The sequence below is a fragment of the Patiria miniata genome, unplaced genomic scaffold (assembly GCF_015706575.1).
Source record: "Patiria miniata isolate m_02_andy unplaced genomic scaffold, ASM1570657v1 HiC_scaffold_22, whole genome shotgun sequence".
In the NCBI taxonomy this organism is placed as follows: domain Eukaryota; kingdom Metazoa; phylum Echinodermata; class Asteroidea; order Valvatida; family Asterinidae; genus Patiria; species Patiria miniata.
The window spans coordinates 10,329,224-10,344,899 of NW_024037061.1; the positions used below are offsets into that span (position 1 = coordinate 10,329,224).

The 15,676-nt window shown below is 43.0% G+C and overlaps 1 protein-coding gene across 5 annotated transcripts; it reads left to right on the forward strand.

Annotated features, from left to right (window-relative positions):
- Positions 1-616: 616 nt before the first annotated feature.
- On the forward strand, positions 617-12,675 carry LOC119730473 (solute carrier family 15 member 4-like). Of its 5 annotated transcripts, none has more exons than XM_038203396.1 (7): positions 617-894; positions 4,041-4,659; positions 5,296-5,597; positions 6,453-6,615; positions 7,396-7,488; positions 10,190-10,532; positions 10,837-11,174. In XM_038203396.1, exons 1-7 carry the CDS (start codon positions 887-889, stop codon positions 11,172-11,174), a joined length of 1,866 nt encoding a protein of 621 aa, XP_038059324.1. In that variant the 5' UTR covers positions 617-886. The 5 variants fall into 5 exon arrangements, with proteins under 5 accessions (XP_038059324.1, XP_038059323.1, XP_038059326.1 ...); XM_038203395.1 differs by having other exon boundaries at positions 618-894; positions 4,038-4,659; positions 10,837-12,675; XM_038203398.1 differs by lacking the exon at positions 617-894 and adding an exon at positions 1,851-2,105 and having other exon boundaries at positions 4,038-4,659.
- The last annotated feature ends 3,001 nt before the right edge of the window (positions 12,676-15,676 follow it).

The following is a 15,676-nucleotide window of genomic DNA, read 5'->3' on the forward strand; positions in this document are numbered from 1 at the left end:
AAGAAGACGACCCCTATTTTCCCCAAAGCGGAAAAGTAGCCATCTTGAAAAACGATCCCTCCACAACATGGCAAAATAGCGCCACTTTCGAGCCCAATAGCATCCAAAATGCTCAGAATTGGAAGCCCCAAGTCCGGGCCAGAGGTTCACTACCATATCTCTTCAATTCCCCAATTTTACGGCGCTCAGAACTCTCTAATATAGAATATTTTGAGGGTATAACTTTTATTCATGAGCTTGGCGGATCGATTTACCGGTATGCACCCTTATGTAACACTTCCTGTGGGTCGATCAAGCTATTGAGCTTATACTAGAGAGGAGTATGGTCATTCCATTCCATGGTCTTGCAAGCACTCTGATTTGTGTTCCCAGCGTGGGTGTGTGTGTGTGTGTTCATGGAGGAATAATTAAGAACGAGCTCCTTGGTCTGTGCAAGATCTGTGTTCCTTGCTCGTTCGTGGTTGTCTTTATTTTTGATACCATTCTTCAAGTTTTTTGGTTATTTATGTATCGGGATGAGTTGCGCGCGCCACGAACATTCTGGATTCGACTGGTACCTTGTAACGTATACACACAAATATCCTAAGACCTCACGTGCACCAGTACAACCCCAAAGAACTCAGCACACAAATAAAGTTGGCGGAAATGTACACTACTGCGCAATTTGCGCATGCGTGTTGAGGCGAAATTTCCCTCTGTGGAGAAGCTAGCATGCCGGAGAGAAGTGAGACCGTGACACCGGACCGTGACGGTCCGTTTTCAGTCCCATCACTAGCACTTCGCATTGGGCCAGATTTCGCTCTTTCATTGGAATAATCCTATACGAGGCACTGCCCGGGCCCATCTCACAATTTTAGTAAGAGGCAGACGGAGCAAGCTGCAAGGAATGAAAAGGTATTGTTGATGTACCCTAACGTGGCGCGGCCCCTAACGTGGCGCGCGGATTTTTCGCCGGTAGCGCCTAGCTAGAGCAAAATTTTAAACTGAAATTTCACAGAAAGTGAAATTTCATCAAGTTCTAAACGGTCCTGTTCATAAATCGCGAGTTTATTTACCCGTAACAAAGTTAGAAGGAAAAGCTATTTTTGGCGTGATTTTCCGATTTTATTTTTAAGTGCAAAGTGAACCCTTTGAAAATGCCCTGAAAAATAAGCAAATAATTTTCTGACAAACATTTGGCTGGGTATTAAGTAAGGATATTAATTATTTATCAGAATTTATCCAGTTTACAGGAATTCGTAAGTGTTAATTTGGTATTTTCCAAGATTTATTCAAGTGCGCCACGTTAGGGAACACTCCGCCAATTTGTGCCCAATTTCCGGACACCACCGTTTTTGAATTTCGGATTAAATTTTATGAAACTGAAATTGTTCACAGAGGTAAAATAGCAAGCATTGATAAGGTAAAAGTACTAGTATTTCATTGCATGAATTTGAGGTTTGTCAACAAAGAGGTTTGGCAACACTACACGAGGAAAGTCGGGTAAGCTTCGAAGTGCGCCACGTACGTTATGGTACACGACTATACAATCGGCCGAGGCCGCGTATAGGCCTACCGTACCGCTGGGACCACGGCGGATCCAACCTCGTCCCCAGTGCTTACTTTATTTCCAACCGCGTTTCCAATAGAGAGCAGGTAGTGGTGGGCGCGTACTGTTCGACACCCTGGGGACGAGGTTGCGGCGGATCATAAAATCTTTCCAAATTTCTGCTTTAAACCATAGAGTATACAAGGAACAGATTTTTCTATGTTTAAAACGAAGCCTTTTTATTTTCCATTTTTACTGGTTTCATTTCAATCAGTTGCTAATCTAAGTTTTGCAACAGATCTTTAAATTTGTACCCACTTCAGTACCACGTGTACTTTCATCATCGCCAAATCTTTGTTGTCACATGACGAACACTACCACGTGACCACGTGTTTGCCCATTTCCTGTGTTGTCTTGTGCCCGGTTCAATTTGCACACATTCGTACATTATGTCGGGACGGGGATCCGTCTGGCCCAATATTATTGAACAACGTCATGCCCTTCCACGATCGACTGGGGAAGAAATAGCGAAAACAATCTCTTTGTGCGAATCCAAGTGAAAGGACTTGAAGTTGAAGTAAGTGTCGTAAACATGTATTTCAAGAAATCAATGTAAATTTGTAATTTCATGGACTAAATGATTTTAAATCAAAATGGTAATTTATTTATTTGGAAAAACAGCGGCAACCTTAGCTGGAGTTACCCAGCCCTGAGTTTTATCATTGGGTTGTCTATTAGGGCTGGAGCGCATTTTTCTCGTAACTTGTAGTATTTGCAAAAAAAATTTGGAAAATGTTCAATTTTGTCCCCGTTACACACTAATTGCAACTGCAACTCACCCCAAACTTGCCTGGAATAACCATTACACAGGTCCTTGAAGTAAAAAACGATCCACGATGAAGATTCAGCCTACAATTGCAGTGAAAACAGGAGGAATAACCGCTAACCTGACAACCTTTCAGGCATGGCCAGGACTGCTATTGGTTTGTGCACAAAAAAAATTGTGTACAATGAATGGCGGTCGATTAACAGGCACAGAGAGCGATTGCTGTCAACTACTCGTTTTGCCGGCTGCGCTGGCGTTGGCGCGTGACGTCACGCGGAAGCATTTGGTTGCGGTTCCAGTACCAAAGCTGTGATGCGAGTGGTAAACCTTATACTAGTGCATGAAACAGTCGTCGGGTGTTACGCTTCCGCGTGACGTCACGCGCCAACGCCAGCGCAGCCGGCAAAAACGAGTAGTTGACAGCGATCGCTCTCTGTGCCTGTTAATCGACCGCCATTCATTGTACACAATTTTTTTTGTGCACAAACCAATAGCAGTCCTGGCCATGCCTGAAAGGTTGTCAGGTTAGCGGTTATTCCTCCTGTTTTCACTGCAATTGTAGGCTGAATCTTCATCGTGGATCGTTTTTTACTTCAAGGACCTGTGTAATGGTTATTCCAGGCAAGTTTGGGGTGAGTTGCAGTTGCAATTAGTGTGTAACGGGGACAAAATTGAACATTTTCCAAATTTTTTTTGCAAATACTACAAGTTACGAGAAAAATGCGCTCCAGCCCTAATACTAAAGTAATAGACAACCCAATGATAAAACTCAGGGCTGGGTAACTCCAGCTATTGCAACCTGACGGCGACGCCACTTCACTTCCGCGACTAGACTAGCCCCACTTGTGTGGCCGTCGGTATGCTGCGCTGAACTTAGGTTCAGCGCAGCATACCGACGGCCACAGTACAAAGTCTATGGAGAGTAAGCTTGAGTAACTCTAGCCCCATAAATGTGGCCAATTTACTGGACTACCTCCGTAAATATAGGCCACACTTGGAACATGTACAAAAACATGTAGAACTTTGTCAAATTTTGATTTTCACATTTTGATTTCATGTTGAAATTTTGATACACAAACGTGTGCAAACGAAATATGGAAATTTCACGAAAAAATGACATCCGAAAAAGGCAGCACTTTCTGATTTAGTCCCATAAATGTGATATAAATACTGGACTATCCCTCTGTATTTAATGTCACACATCCCACATGTGGACTAAGCACGGAGGGTCCCGTTGCTAGGGGAGCCGAAAATTAAATTAAAAATCGAAATTATTTTGTAACAACAGGGTGCGCTTCACTGCAGAGGGCTTCAAAGATTTTGGAATGACAGGCAACAGCCGCGGTGCACTTTGCCAAAGTTGACGCATGCTCAGTAGATGATTAAAGCTCTTGTTTGGTTCCCTGACCCCATTGGCCTCTTGACTATTATTAGGGTGGCCGGGAAACAGTCTGGTAAATATCAGCGACGCGATGCTTGCTCAAAACCGTCTGCATTCTTTGACGAATTACCATGATTTTTGGATAACTAGACCTCTGAAATGAAATACAATCATCTTCAAAGTCTGAAGGGTTTGAAGTGTTGGAGACTCAAAGAGTTAATGTAACTGTTTTGAATGATCAGTGATTAATCTTTCATCAGGTTATTACATTTCATAACAAAATAACCACATTTTATTCAAAGCAGAATGGCTGAAGATTCACTGGAAGAGAAGAGGCCGCTGATCAACCGTAGACGGGCCAGCTCCAGCAGCGAGGCCAGAGGGCTATCATCGCCACAGGGTCACACCTACGGCTTGTCCAAATGGAGACGACGCGGGGCCTGCGCCTCGATCCTCCTGGCCGTTATGTTTGAACGGCTGACGTTTTACGGCTTCTCCGCCAACCTGGTCATGTTCCTGAACGAAAGCCCCTTTCTTTGGATATCTTATGATGCCGCAAACGCCGCCCTGATTTTCACAGGTCTGACGTACGTTTCCTCTGTTTTTGGCGGGCTACTGGCCGATACCCTCCTAGGACGATTCAAAACTATTGTCGTCAGTTTCATCCTCTATGGCCTGGGCAGCGTCTTACTTGTGTTGATCGGCTACAGCTCCACCTCGAAATCATTTCGGCACTCTTTTTGCGGGAATGACACCAGTGGATGGGTGCCAGCTCCTGCAAGCAACAATTCAAGTGTAGGGCCAACAGAGCCCCCCAAGAGTAGTTTTATGTACTGCGGTTGGGCCGTGTATGTTAGTCTTGTAGTGATTGCTCTTGGTAGTGGCTCTTTGCGATCCAACTTATCTCCTTTTGGAGGTGATCAGGTGAGAATAAGTCATATCAAGAGGGCAGATTTTGTTTTAATACGCAGGACAAATATAAATCCAAAAGGCTGTCCCAAATATTCCAAATACTCGAACATTCGATCATCAACTGAATATTCAAATAGCTTTTTGCTGGTTCAAATATTCAATAAGATAAAAAGCTACACATGTACATGTACACACACGACTGTGCTGTTATTTTAATCTTAAAGTTGTGGCACTTTGTTGTCAGATGCCACTTGTTGTGGACAGTAAATGTTTTTGTAGACGGTGGTTCATTGTCTCACAGGTAGCAGGTTAAAAGCCATCGACATTTATAAAACACTTCATGCAAAAAAACTCATGCTCCCCATAACATTGATCGCCGCCTGCAAAGTTTAACCGGCGCACTTTGCGTCTAAATTTTGACAGCTGGCATGTGTAAACTTGACTGCCCAGTTTCAAACGTTTGAATGTTCAGTCATAAGCAGTTTTGAACAATCCAATACAAAATTATTCAAAAATGTACAGCCCGAGTTTTGTAATGTCATATGCCATGTACATGTGTACAGGTAGATGTTCTGTTTCTTTTTATAGTAAAGAAAGAAATCGTAAATTTGTTTCCTTCCACTTCTTCTGTTTTGTAATTGTTTCCAGGTGCGATACGAAGGCCCCAAAATCATTAGAACCTTCTTCAATTGGTTTTACTGGGCCATCAATGTAGGCTCGCTGATCGCGTTGCTAGGAGTCACCGCCTTGCAGCAGAATGTAGACTTCTTCAAAGGCTTACTGGTGCCTGCTGCATCGCTCTGCGTTGCGGCCGGAGTCTTCGTCATCGGTCGGACCTGGTACCTTTCCAAGAAACCGATGGGCAGCGTGCTGACAAATACGTCCAAGATCATCATTGAAGCTTTCAAACAGCGGAAAGCTAGGAAGATGATGGTCCAAAGACAAGACAGGTATTGTTATGGGGTTTTTTTTTGGGGGGGGGAGGGGGTGCATTATATACTTTTAACAAAAGCTAGCAACCAGCAGTCAGATCATAATGTGAAGCAAGCACTGTGACTAGTCAAACTGGGTCAACAGACAGAACAGGCAAGTTGTGGTCACAGCTGTTTTATCACTCACCCGGAGTCAAAGCATAGCTGTATCAAGTTACTTTAACAGTCCCAGCCAGTCAATCCTGCCTTATGTAGGCTTGGATTTCTTAATGGTTGAAAACAGTCTACTTGGCACAGAACATGTGATGCAATCAAGCTACATGATTCGTTTGTCGACCCTGGTCGAAAAAAACCTTTTATTACAGATTTGAAAAGAGCACCATCTAAGCATTACTGCTGTGAAAACTGCATGCTGACACCATCTTTTGTTCAAAAATTATGGAAGTTGGAACACCAAGAGATGTGATAATGTGATGTGATGAAGTGGCCCCTATTTTGGCCTGTATCTCCAAATGAAAATTCCCAACAAATAACTCATTAAGCTTGATTGCATCACATATATGTTTGCATAGGAGGGTTAATGATGAAAATTACGATGAAAATTGTACTGAGTTTATATAACTTATTCCAGAGAACAAATACAAAAATGATAACTAAGATGTCACTTCCCACTGTCGCTTTTGAGAGATACGATTCCCAAACAAAACTCCAAAATGCCAAATAAACACCTAATTACTAAACACCAGTAACTGAGTAAGGCCTTTTGCTGATGTGTCTAAAGGCACGAACACCACAATCCTTGAGTTTGTGGACTTTACTTTCAGTCATTTTCAGAGCTGTGCTAACAGTTGACTGAATTTTTCTTCCTTACAGTACTGAGTTATTCCACAGTCAACGCCCTCCGAGCTTCTTAGACATGGCCAAGGTTCGATACGGAGGCAGTTTCCATGAGTCTATGGTCGATGATGTCAAATCACTCAAGAAGATCATTCTGGTGTTTCTGGGCCTGACGCCGTACTGGGTGGTTTATTTTCAGGTAAGTGTATTCCAATGTTCCAAAATGAAGAATCATACGCTGTGGGTTTATGTACATTCCAAATAAAATTACTCATAAGATGGAATTTGTGTCGGTTGATGTAAATTTAATATTAGGTTTTACTCTTCACCGACGTATAAACACTGTATACTCAGTGTGTAACCTCCAGGCGCGGTTCTACGGGGGGGCTAGGGGGGGCTGTAGCCCCCCAAAAATTTTGTCTAGCCCCCCCAAAATAAATTCCGTAAAAAAAAAAAAATTGCATTATCAAAAAGAAGGATTGTGATGTACATGCGAACGGTGTCCCCCTAAATAAATAGTCGTGACAAGGGTGCATTAGTTAAGATAGTGTGAATGATTTTAGGATTTTATTGGCGCTCCCCATTGAAAATATGGCATGAGCCCCCCCCCCCCCCCCCCCAACCTATTGATTTTCGGAGGCCTAAGTGTCTGGAAAAAATAACCATGTTTCAGCACGCCTCCCTGAAAAAAATTCTGGATCCACCGTGCTAGCCCCCCCCCCAAAATATTGGTTCTAGAACCGCGCCTGGTAACCTCCCGAGTGAAAGTTGGAAAAAATCACTTGGGTGGGACTCAAACCCACGACCTCTTGCTTTCAGTTATATCAGTTGGCTGGTTCATAAGTGCCCTCTCGGAGCTCATTACTGAACAAAAGTATTTCAGATCAGACTTCTGTCCTCAGCTCCCTTAATAATATGGAGTCTTAAGCGGTGAAATTACGCACGGAAACTACATGATAGATGTTATATTTTCTTTCAGATGCAGACAACGTTTTTGCTCCAGGGACTCCACTTGCGTTTCAAAATCAACTGCACAGTGGAAAGTTGCAATGACACTACAGATGACTTCCAGGTAGGTAACGGGGGTAACAGTCCTAAAGCTTCAATTTTGGGACGCTTTTAAACAGCTACGAAGCATACAGATTTGCTTAGGAGAGAAAGCTGTTGGTAAGACTGAACCTCTTCTGCAGCCAATTTCACGAAACTGGACGCAATGGCGTAACTCCAGAGATATTCACATGGTGCTAACGCAAACTTATCTTGTCTTAGTATCTTTCCACCATGCAAACCTTCAAATCTCATCCATATATATACGTCATATTTGATTGCGTATGTTGCGCAGCATTTCACATTGGCAGCATTTCAGTTATGACAATTTCACCAAAAATCACCCTTGCAGACCAGTGTTCTAGCCAGGGTGAAATTATAGCGTAGGGGTAATTTTGTTTCGGCGACTAATGCGAGCGCGGAGCGCGAAGCCCTTACGGCGTGGGGTCCGGGGCCCGCTTAAGGGCCCCGGAAAATTTTGGACTCTAGATGCTCTGTGGTGCAATCTGAGGCGATTCCCTGCCACTTTCCCCTGATTTTTTTAGCAGAAGTGTTTAAAATTATAAGAAATTTTGTTTTATTTGTTTCAATGATTAATACTCTTGCTCCTGTAAAGTTTCTTCTGTTTTCAAATTTTAGATTACGTTTACAATGTATAAGTTGTTCCAAGATCGATGCTTTCTGATATTTAACCATTTTTAGTAGTTCCTCAATGTTTTATAAAAAATTGGGATTTACTTTGTCAATATTAAGTTGTCATATTAACTTAGTAGTTCCTCAATGTTTTATAAAAAATTGGGATTTACTTTGTCAATATTAAGTGTGAGAACAAATCGCATGAACATCTCATATTTCAAGAAGCCTTGTGTTGTGTAGCGCTGCCGTAGTAGCAGTAGTTCCGATTTTAAATTTGTAAATAAAACCATCCGATCGGCAGGGAGAGAAATTGTAAAACCATGGAGGTCTCAGACATAAGGCGATTGCAATTTCAATATGCTACAACACAATGTGAAGGAGAAATCTCATTTTTGTTATGTTAAAAAATATAATTGTAGATAATGACGATGAGAAATAATCACCGGGAATTGCTTCCTATCCCGGCCGCGGCCGGCCCCGGCCGGCCCCGGCCGGCCCCGGCCGGCCCCGGCGTGCGGGCGCGGCGCGGGCCAGCCCACACCGGCTACGCCGGCGAACTACGCGACCAAATTTCCCTCAGCATTTGAGAAAGCTACGCATTCGTGGAGCGCTAAAAAACTTGTTTTGTCGCCATACTTGCTGATTGGTTTTGTCCTAAGAACAAACAGATCCGTTTTTACTACCAAACTTATTGAACTGTTATTATCAGCAACGAGTAGTGTAGTCAAAAATCCAAATTTTCGACAGCGACATTCTTCGAGAAGAATTCTTCACGTGCGGCCATCTTTGGGGACGGATCCATTGATATCGTAGGGGTGCTTAACCTTTCTTTGGACATCGTTTCTCGAATAAATCCTTTACGAAAATTATGTTCCGACGTTGAAGGACTTATTTTCAAACAGTAATATGTTTCGGACTTGATAAAAAGTTGTATTTATAATTTTAAAACAGTTAAAATGTTTGTAAATATTGACCTTAGGAAAGCACACCCGATAGCGCAAAATGGTGTGGTCCACGTACGTCCGTACGGAGCGCTGTATCTACGCAGCACAAAACAGCACGTGCTTATTGCTATCATAGCGAATGCGTGTGGCGCAGCATCACGGTAGGGGTATCGTACGGGGTACGTGCGGTGGGATCGTTGTTTATTTTTCGCTGCGGCGTACGGCCAGTGCGCAATGCTCAAAGTCGCTGCGCTTGTATACGAACAAACGACAGATATTTTTTTTTCGCAACCAAGATTTATAGCGTAGCGGTAGCGTAGCGGTAGCGTAGCAGCGCGATTTAAGCGTAGCGCTTATTTCCGAAAGCGTAGCGGGTGCTAGCGCTATTTGATGCCTGGCTAGAACACTGTTGCAGACTTCAAGCCTGCCTTGGGTTGACTTTGCGACGACACAGATCAGTCGGCGACTGACTTTTCAGGATCAAGCTGTGCCTGAGCTACGACCATCGGGAACATACAGTATCAGTCCCCGAGTTTTTGAGTGTAACTGCAACAATATCAAGACGATCGGCATCAGTTGGCGCTCAAAGAATCAACAGTTGCAAGAGAAGAAATATCTCAACTTCTGCACCACGACGGAACGTGTTCCTGACAGGCAGGAATCAATCGCAGTCGACCTGTGTGAAGTTACGACATTGTGCACACATCCGGATCATCTTATTTCATTGCGTAGCCAAGCAGCGTGCGGCAAAAAAGGCTTATTGAAGAGATATGGCGATTGGTTGATTGCTATAAACATGTACACCACCATTTTGAAGACGTCACATGATCACGTCTATGCAAAGGAATCATCGTCGTGTCATGGGTGACATGAGCATGGTTGCCATTACTAAGTGTAGAGATGCCGCTTGCTTGTTCCACAACAATCACACGACTTCTCAGTTTTGTAACCTGAGCATGACCTTTCTGCTTGATGCCGACAGTTCCGTTGCGGTGTAAGCAAATCACAGGTTGACCTGAGGCCGGCTTAATGGTGGCGTGACTTGCTGGATTCATGAAATTCACAGCTTTGTTTTTGAAGTAAACAAAATTCTGTTTTGAAATGGCAGTCACTGAATGGACTTTGCTTTGCTTTTTTTTTTTTTAGATTCCACCGGCATGGCTTTCTGCCTTCGATGTCGTCGCAGTTCTCCTGTTCCTCCCGTTATTCGATGGAGTCCTCTACCCCAAGCTAGACCGACACGGGATCAACTTCACCCTCCTCAGGCGTATGATCGCCGGGATGGTTTTCAGCATGTTGGCCATGATCGCCGCGGGGGTTCTGGAAGACTACCGACTGGCTTGGATCAGGAGTCACAACGAGACGATTAACCAGAGCATCAGATCGGGGGACACCTGGACGGTGTACCACGCGGCAGATATCTGGGTCTTTTGGCAGATCCCCCAGTACTCGCTCATCGGGATCAGTGAAGTCTTTGCAAGTGTTGCTGGTAAGTCTTTCTGCTATATTAGTCCAGAAGTAAGATTTGGCGAAGTGTGATGTGTCACGTGTTATTCAGCCAGCTCGGAAATCTTACTCGGATGGATAATATTTCTCAAGTTCAATCAGCGTTGTCCAGGAGGTGGACATGTGCAAGGCGCAAGGTTTTGGTGTTGAAAACGATAAGTACTCAAACATACACAGGCCCCTCCTCATCCTAGCCTGTGAGCCCCAACTGGATCCACCACTGTAAACAAACACAGTTTTGCCCCACCTTGAGTAATCATTTTTGTATTTTTAAAAATTTCTATCAGGTCTAGAATTTGCCTACTCCATGGCACCCCGCTCCATGCAAGGTCTCATCATGGGCATCTTTTACTTCTCCTCTGGCATCGCGGCATTGGTCGGTAGCGCCATCTTGAAAGTCACTTCCTTGCCCGCAATTAACTGGTTCGAGAAAAAGGACGCGGGTAACATCAATAACGGTCATCTGGATCGGTACTTCTACTTGCTGGCAGCTTTCCAACTTGTCGGACTGATCATTTTTGCTGCTGTTGCTCTGTACCATGAGAGGCAGGAGGCCAAGCAACGGGCCGGGTCGACAGCCATCAACAAAAATCACCACGAGGACAGGGCTGTGTCTCAGACTTAACACAAGAGGGCGCCCTCTGATAATGAGATGTCGTGTTTGTCAGCCAGGAACGTTGGCAAGGGATAGAACACTTCTTTGAACAGGTGTGTGGCGTTTTCTTCAAGCAGTTGATTTTCATGGAATGTAAGTCACGATTTGTGGAGGATTTCCAAACAAGTTTGCCGCGCACTTGTGCAATGTACTGATGATCGATTTCACAAACTTGTTCCACTTGCCCAGTTTTACATATTTTTACAAGGGCTATTTTGTACATGGTTTCATAATGATCAGAAAACAGTCAGTAAATTACACGAGCTCCATCAGAAATGTTTCTGCCGAACTGGACCGATTATGATTTGCATAGTGTGAATTTGTTTCATAATAGGGCTGTCCCGAATATACCACATATTCAAATATTTGATGATCGGTGGAATATTCCAATAGCTTTTTGCCAATTGGAATATTCAAAAACAAAAAAAACTACGCATGTACACTCACGACTGCAATGGTATTTTATCGCGAAGATCAGCACTTCATTGTCTGGTGCCTCTTTTTTTGTCTACGGTAACTTTTTCGTCGATGGCGGTTCATTGTTCGCACCCTTTAAAGGGGCACTAGGTCCTGAAATCCCCGAAAATGTTATGTTTTGGATTGTTTACTTAGCCTATTTCAAACATCTGCAAAACACTTTAGCAGCCCATATCGATCGCTTCATGCAAATTTTAACTGGCGCGCTCTGCGTGCTACTTTTGACCGGCGCGACACGCAGTTGCAGGTGGCAGTTTTGAATATCCAAATATTTGGTCAAAAGCAGTTCATTCGACAATGGACTGCCCTATTTCATAATGGATCATTCCATTCAGCCCCGCCCGTGGTCTTTCGACCAATCAGAGCCTTGGCTGAGGTCCAACATGCATGCACAAAAGTCCAACATTCGTGCACAAGCTTCTGAAATGCATGATTCTTCGTAAGACATGCGCAGGCATATTTTAGTCGTGCAAGTCATAAAACAAAATGTCAATGTAGGCAGTTGCGCACGTCTTTGTGGAATCAGCTTCAGACTTGTCTAATACAGGAGGATACCGCGTATTACTGCTAGGGGGCGCTCTTCGTGGTTCACATGCCTTGTTACTGAAATTGTGGTTCCTGTTTAGAGTGTATGCACAACATATAATGACGGCAGAGTATCAATGTGAAATAACATTACCTATGGAATACAAATGTTTCCGCATATATGCATTAAATTGTGCATCGAACACTAAATATATGTACACGTATTTAACATTTTAAAAACTTTTGAATTTAATAACTGTATAACATTATGTGACTAATTTAAACAAAGTTAGCATTTCCTGAAATATTTTGTTTTTAATTTTATGTTCATAATGATTGATTTAATAAGGGAATTTTTATGTTAATTTTGTTCATTACTTTGGGTCGTTTGTGAGGGTTATTAATGTGACTAGTGGCTACTAACTGAAAAAAAAAATGGTTGGGGCAGCACACGTACTACTAAAAACTTATAAAAAGACACAACTTTCAGTAAGACTGAAACTTTTGCTCCTAAATTGATATTTTTTTCCAAATTGGGAGTGAGTGATTTTTGCAGTGTTGTATTCGAGTCCCTGCAAGTCCATCACAAGTCCATCACAAGCCCATCACAAGCCCATCACAAGTCCATCACAAGCCCATCACAAGCCCATCACAAGTCCATCACAAGTCCACAAGTCCATCACAAGCCCATCACAAGTCCATCACACGTCCATCACAAGTCCATCACAAGTCCATCACAAGTTCATCACACGTCCATCACAAGTCCATCCCAAGTCCATAACAAATCCATCACAAGTCCATCACAAGCCCATCACAAGTCCATCACAAGTCCATCACAAGTCCATCACAAGTCCATCATAAGTCCATCACAAGTCCAGCACAAGTCCAGCACAAGTCCATCACAAGTCCATCACAAGTCCATCTCAAGCCCAGCACAAGTCCAGCACAAGTCCAGCACAAGTCATTTTTATCAATTTTGTCAAGTTATTTTAATACCTTTTACTGAAGGTACTTTTCAGTATTATTGTGTTTGTATTTTTATACAGTTGCCACCAGTAAAATGTATATTTGATACTGCTTGGGTCTTTGAATCCTAAGCTTTCCCGATTTGACAAGTTTACTGAAATATAAAGTAGGAATGCCGCGTAAAAATTTGAAATTGAGGACTGAGTATTTGGGCTTTCGATTATAGTCGGGGAAACTGAGTGTTTTAAGAACATAAAGTAGGGATCGCTGGGTTGTTGAGGTCTAAGATTTGGTAGGTTTGATTCCTACTATCAAAACTTGTATTTCAGCCTGCATAGGGACACAGACAGACTCGACTAGAGCACTAGTATGTAGTTACTAGACATGTATAAGTCTTGCTGGCGCGTCTGAATAAACTCCAGAGAAATGGGAGATACACTCAGCTACATACATTTTTATGTCAGCATGTTCCCTCATACTTGTTATTAGACAAGTCTACTTTAGAATTGGGATTCGGATGCGGCAAACCTATTATTAACAAAAGAAACAGCCGAATGCTTTTTGCAATGTGTTCTGTTTGTACTCGTTTTTTAAAGCCTGGATTATAGCCATGGCCCCTAACAGTAGGGGGCACAGATGCTGCATTTGGGACGTAATTTTCCTGACGGACATTTCCGGGGAAAAAAACTCGCTTTGCTGAGGAGAAGTCTTTGTGCAGTATGAGTAAACACAATGTATTTTGTATTTGTTAAATTTACTGTGGCAATCTCATTACAATATATTGTATTGCGTTGTATATTAATTGGGGAGATGATTTAAATCTTAGCTGATTCTATGCAATAATTCGAATCTCTCCTAAATTAGGAAAGTCTGGATAGTGGATAACTTATTTTACTTTGAAGTTTTATACGTTGCTATCATATGTATAACTCTGGTGTTTAAATTGTATTTCTTTGTTCAGAAGTTCTTACAAATTTTCGACGTCTGTAATATTTAAATTTTACAAAAAAAGTCTGTTAACTTTTGAAAAAAAACCATTAGGTTTTACTTTGAGATGCTTTTGCGCACAAGCAGATTCGTACAGCGAGTATAGACTGGTTCTCAGTCCCCACATTATCAATCATATATAAGGGGCGAGAACCAACCTACGCTTCGAGAACTGAATTATTGTCGACCTCAAGTATTTCCAAATTTTGTAAAGAAATCATTCCATAACAAACCGTGGGCCGATTTTTTTTTTTTTGGTCGATGTCTCATTCAGAAATGCATGAGTAACTTTGTAATACTTGCAAAAGGGCGACTAAACCATGGAGGTAGACTTGGATCTAATTCTACCTCCATGGACTAAACAGCAAGTGTACATCTTTAAAGTTGTTGTCATTTTAGCCGCTCTTTAAAACCAATTCCTGCAAAATTATACATCTGTAAAACATTATCTGACATACTAACATCGAATTCAATAAACTCATTGTAGGAATATGATTTTGTACTACTATTTTGGGGTTGTTAACTGTTTGACTTTCAGTTTTTGACCCTCCGGTTTCCCGCCCCTTCCATGCAGATATATCCCTCGATGGCCCGTTTTATTAAACATGTCCTCTTTTCGGATTTAAACCGCGCCTCAGTTGAACGTATGGTACGAGCCCCACCCACCTTTTGATTTTCGGCGGCCAAGTGTCCGGAGAAAAAAAAAGCCTGTCTACATTTTGGAATGTTTTGCTTACACCCCCCCCCCTTGCAAACATTCAAGGATGCGCCCCTGACATGATATTCAAGGCAAGAATTTGATCAACTTCGGGTCAATTTAATTACATTTTGACATTGAAGGCAGGCACTGCGTACACCACCATCATCCCCTCCAACAACATTGATACGAGTGGTCAGAAATTGCCTCAGATGGCATCACAGAGCATCCGGAAACCATAACTTTTTTCGGGGACCTTAAGCGGGCCCCAAGCCCTCGTATTTTTTTCACCCACTTTGCCCCCTACCAACCCCCCCCCCCCAAACAATTGTGTTCTGGATCCGCCCTTCGGTCAGTCGGTCAGTCAGTCAAGTCAGTCAGTCGGGGAGTCAGTCGGGGAGGGAGTCAGTCAGTCACTCATGTCACGTCAGTCAAGTCAGTCAGACTCATTCTGGGAGTCAGTCAATCAGTCGGGGAGTCAACCAATCGGTCGGGGAGTCAGTCGGTCAGTCAGTCGGGGAGTCTGTCACTCAGTCCATGGAGCTATGAACACAATGGTCAGTCAGGGGAGTCGGGGAGTCAGTGAGTCAGTCAGTCTGTTGCACAATGAAGACTGAAGAGGTGCCTTCTCTTCTACCAGCAAAGGTGAGCCTCAGTGTAACTTTGCAAGTCTAATTCACAATTGATAGGCTGCATCCGAATCAGCTGTCTAGAGCTGGATCTAGGTCTGCACCCATTGAAAATAGACGCGCTGGCAATATAGACGTAGCCGTATAGCTCTGGAAGATCGTTTCGGACACTGACACGAGTGAGTCAGTGA

Coding starts and splice junctions, on each gene's coding strand:
- LOC119730473 (XM_038203395.1), top strand. Junction 4,660..5,295: donor CTCCTTTTGGAGGTGATCAG/GTGAGAATAAGT, acceptor AATTGTTTCCAG/GTGCGATACGAAGGCCCCAA. Junction 5,598..6,452: donor ATGGTCCAAAGACAAGACAG/GTATTGTTATGG, acceptor TCTTCCTTACAG/TACTGAGTTATTCCACAGTC.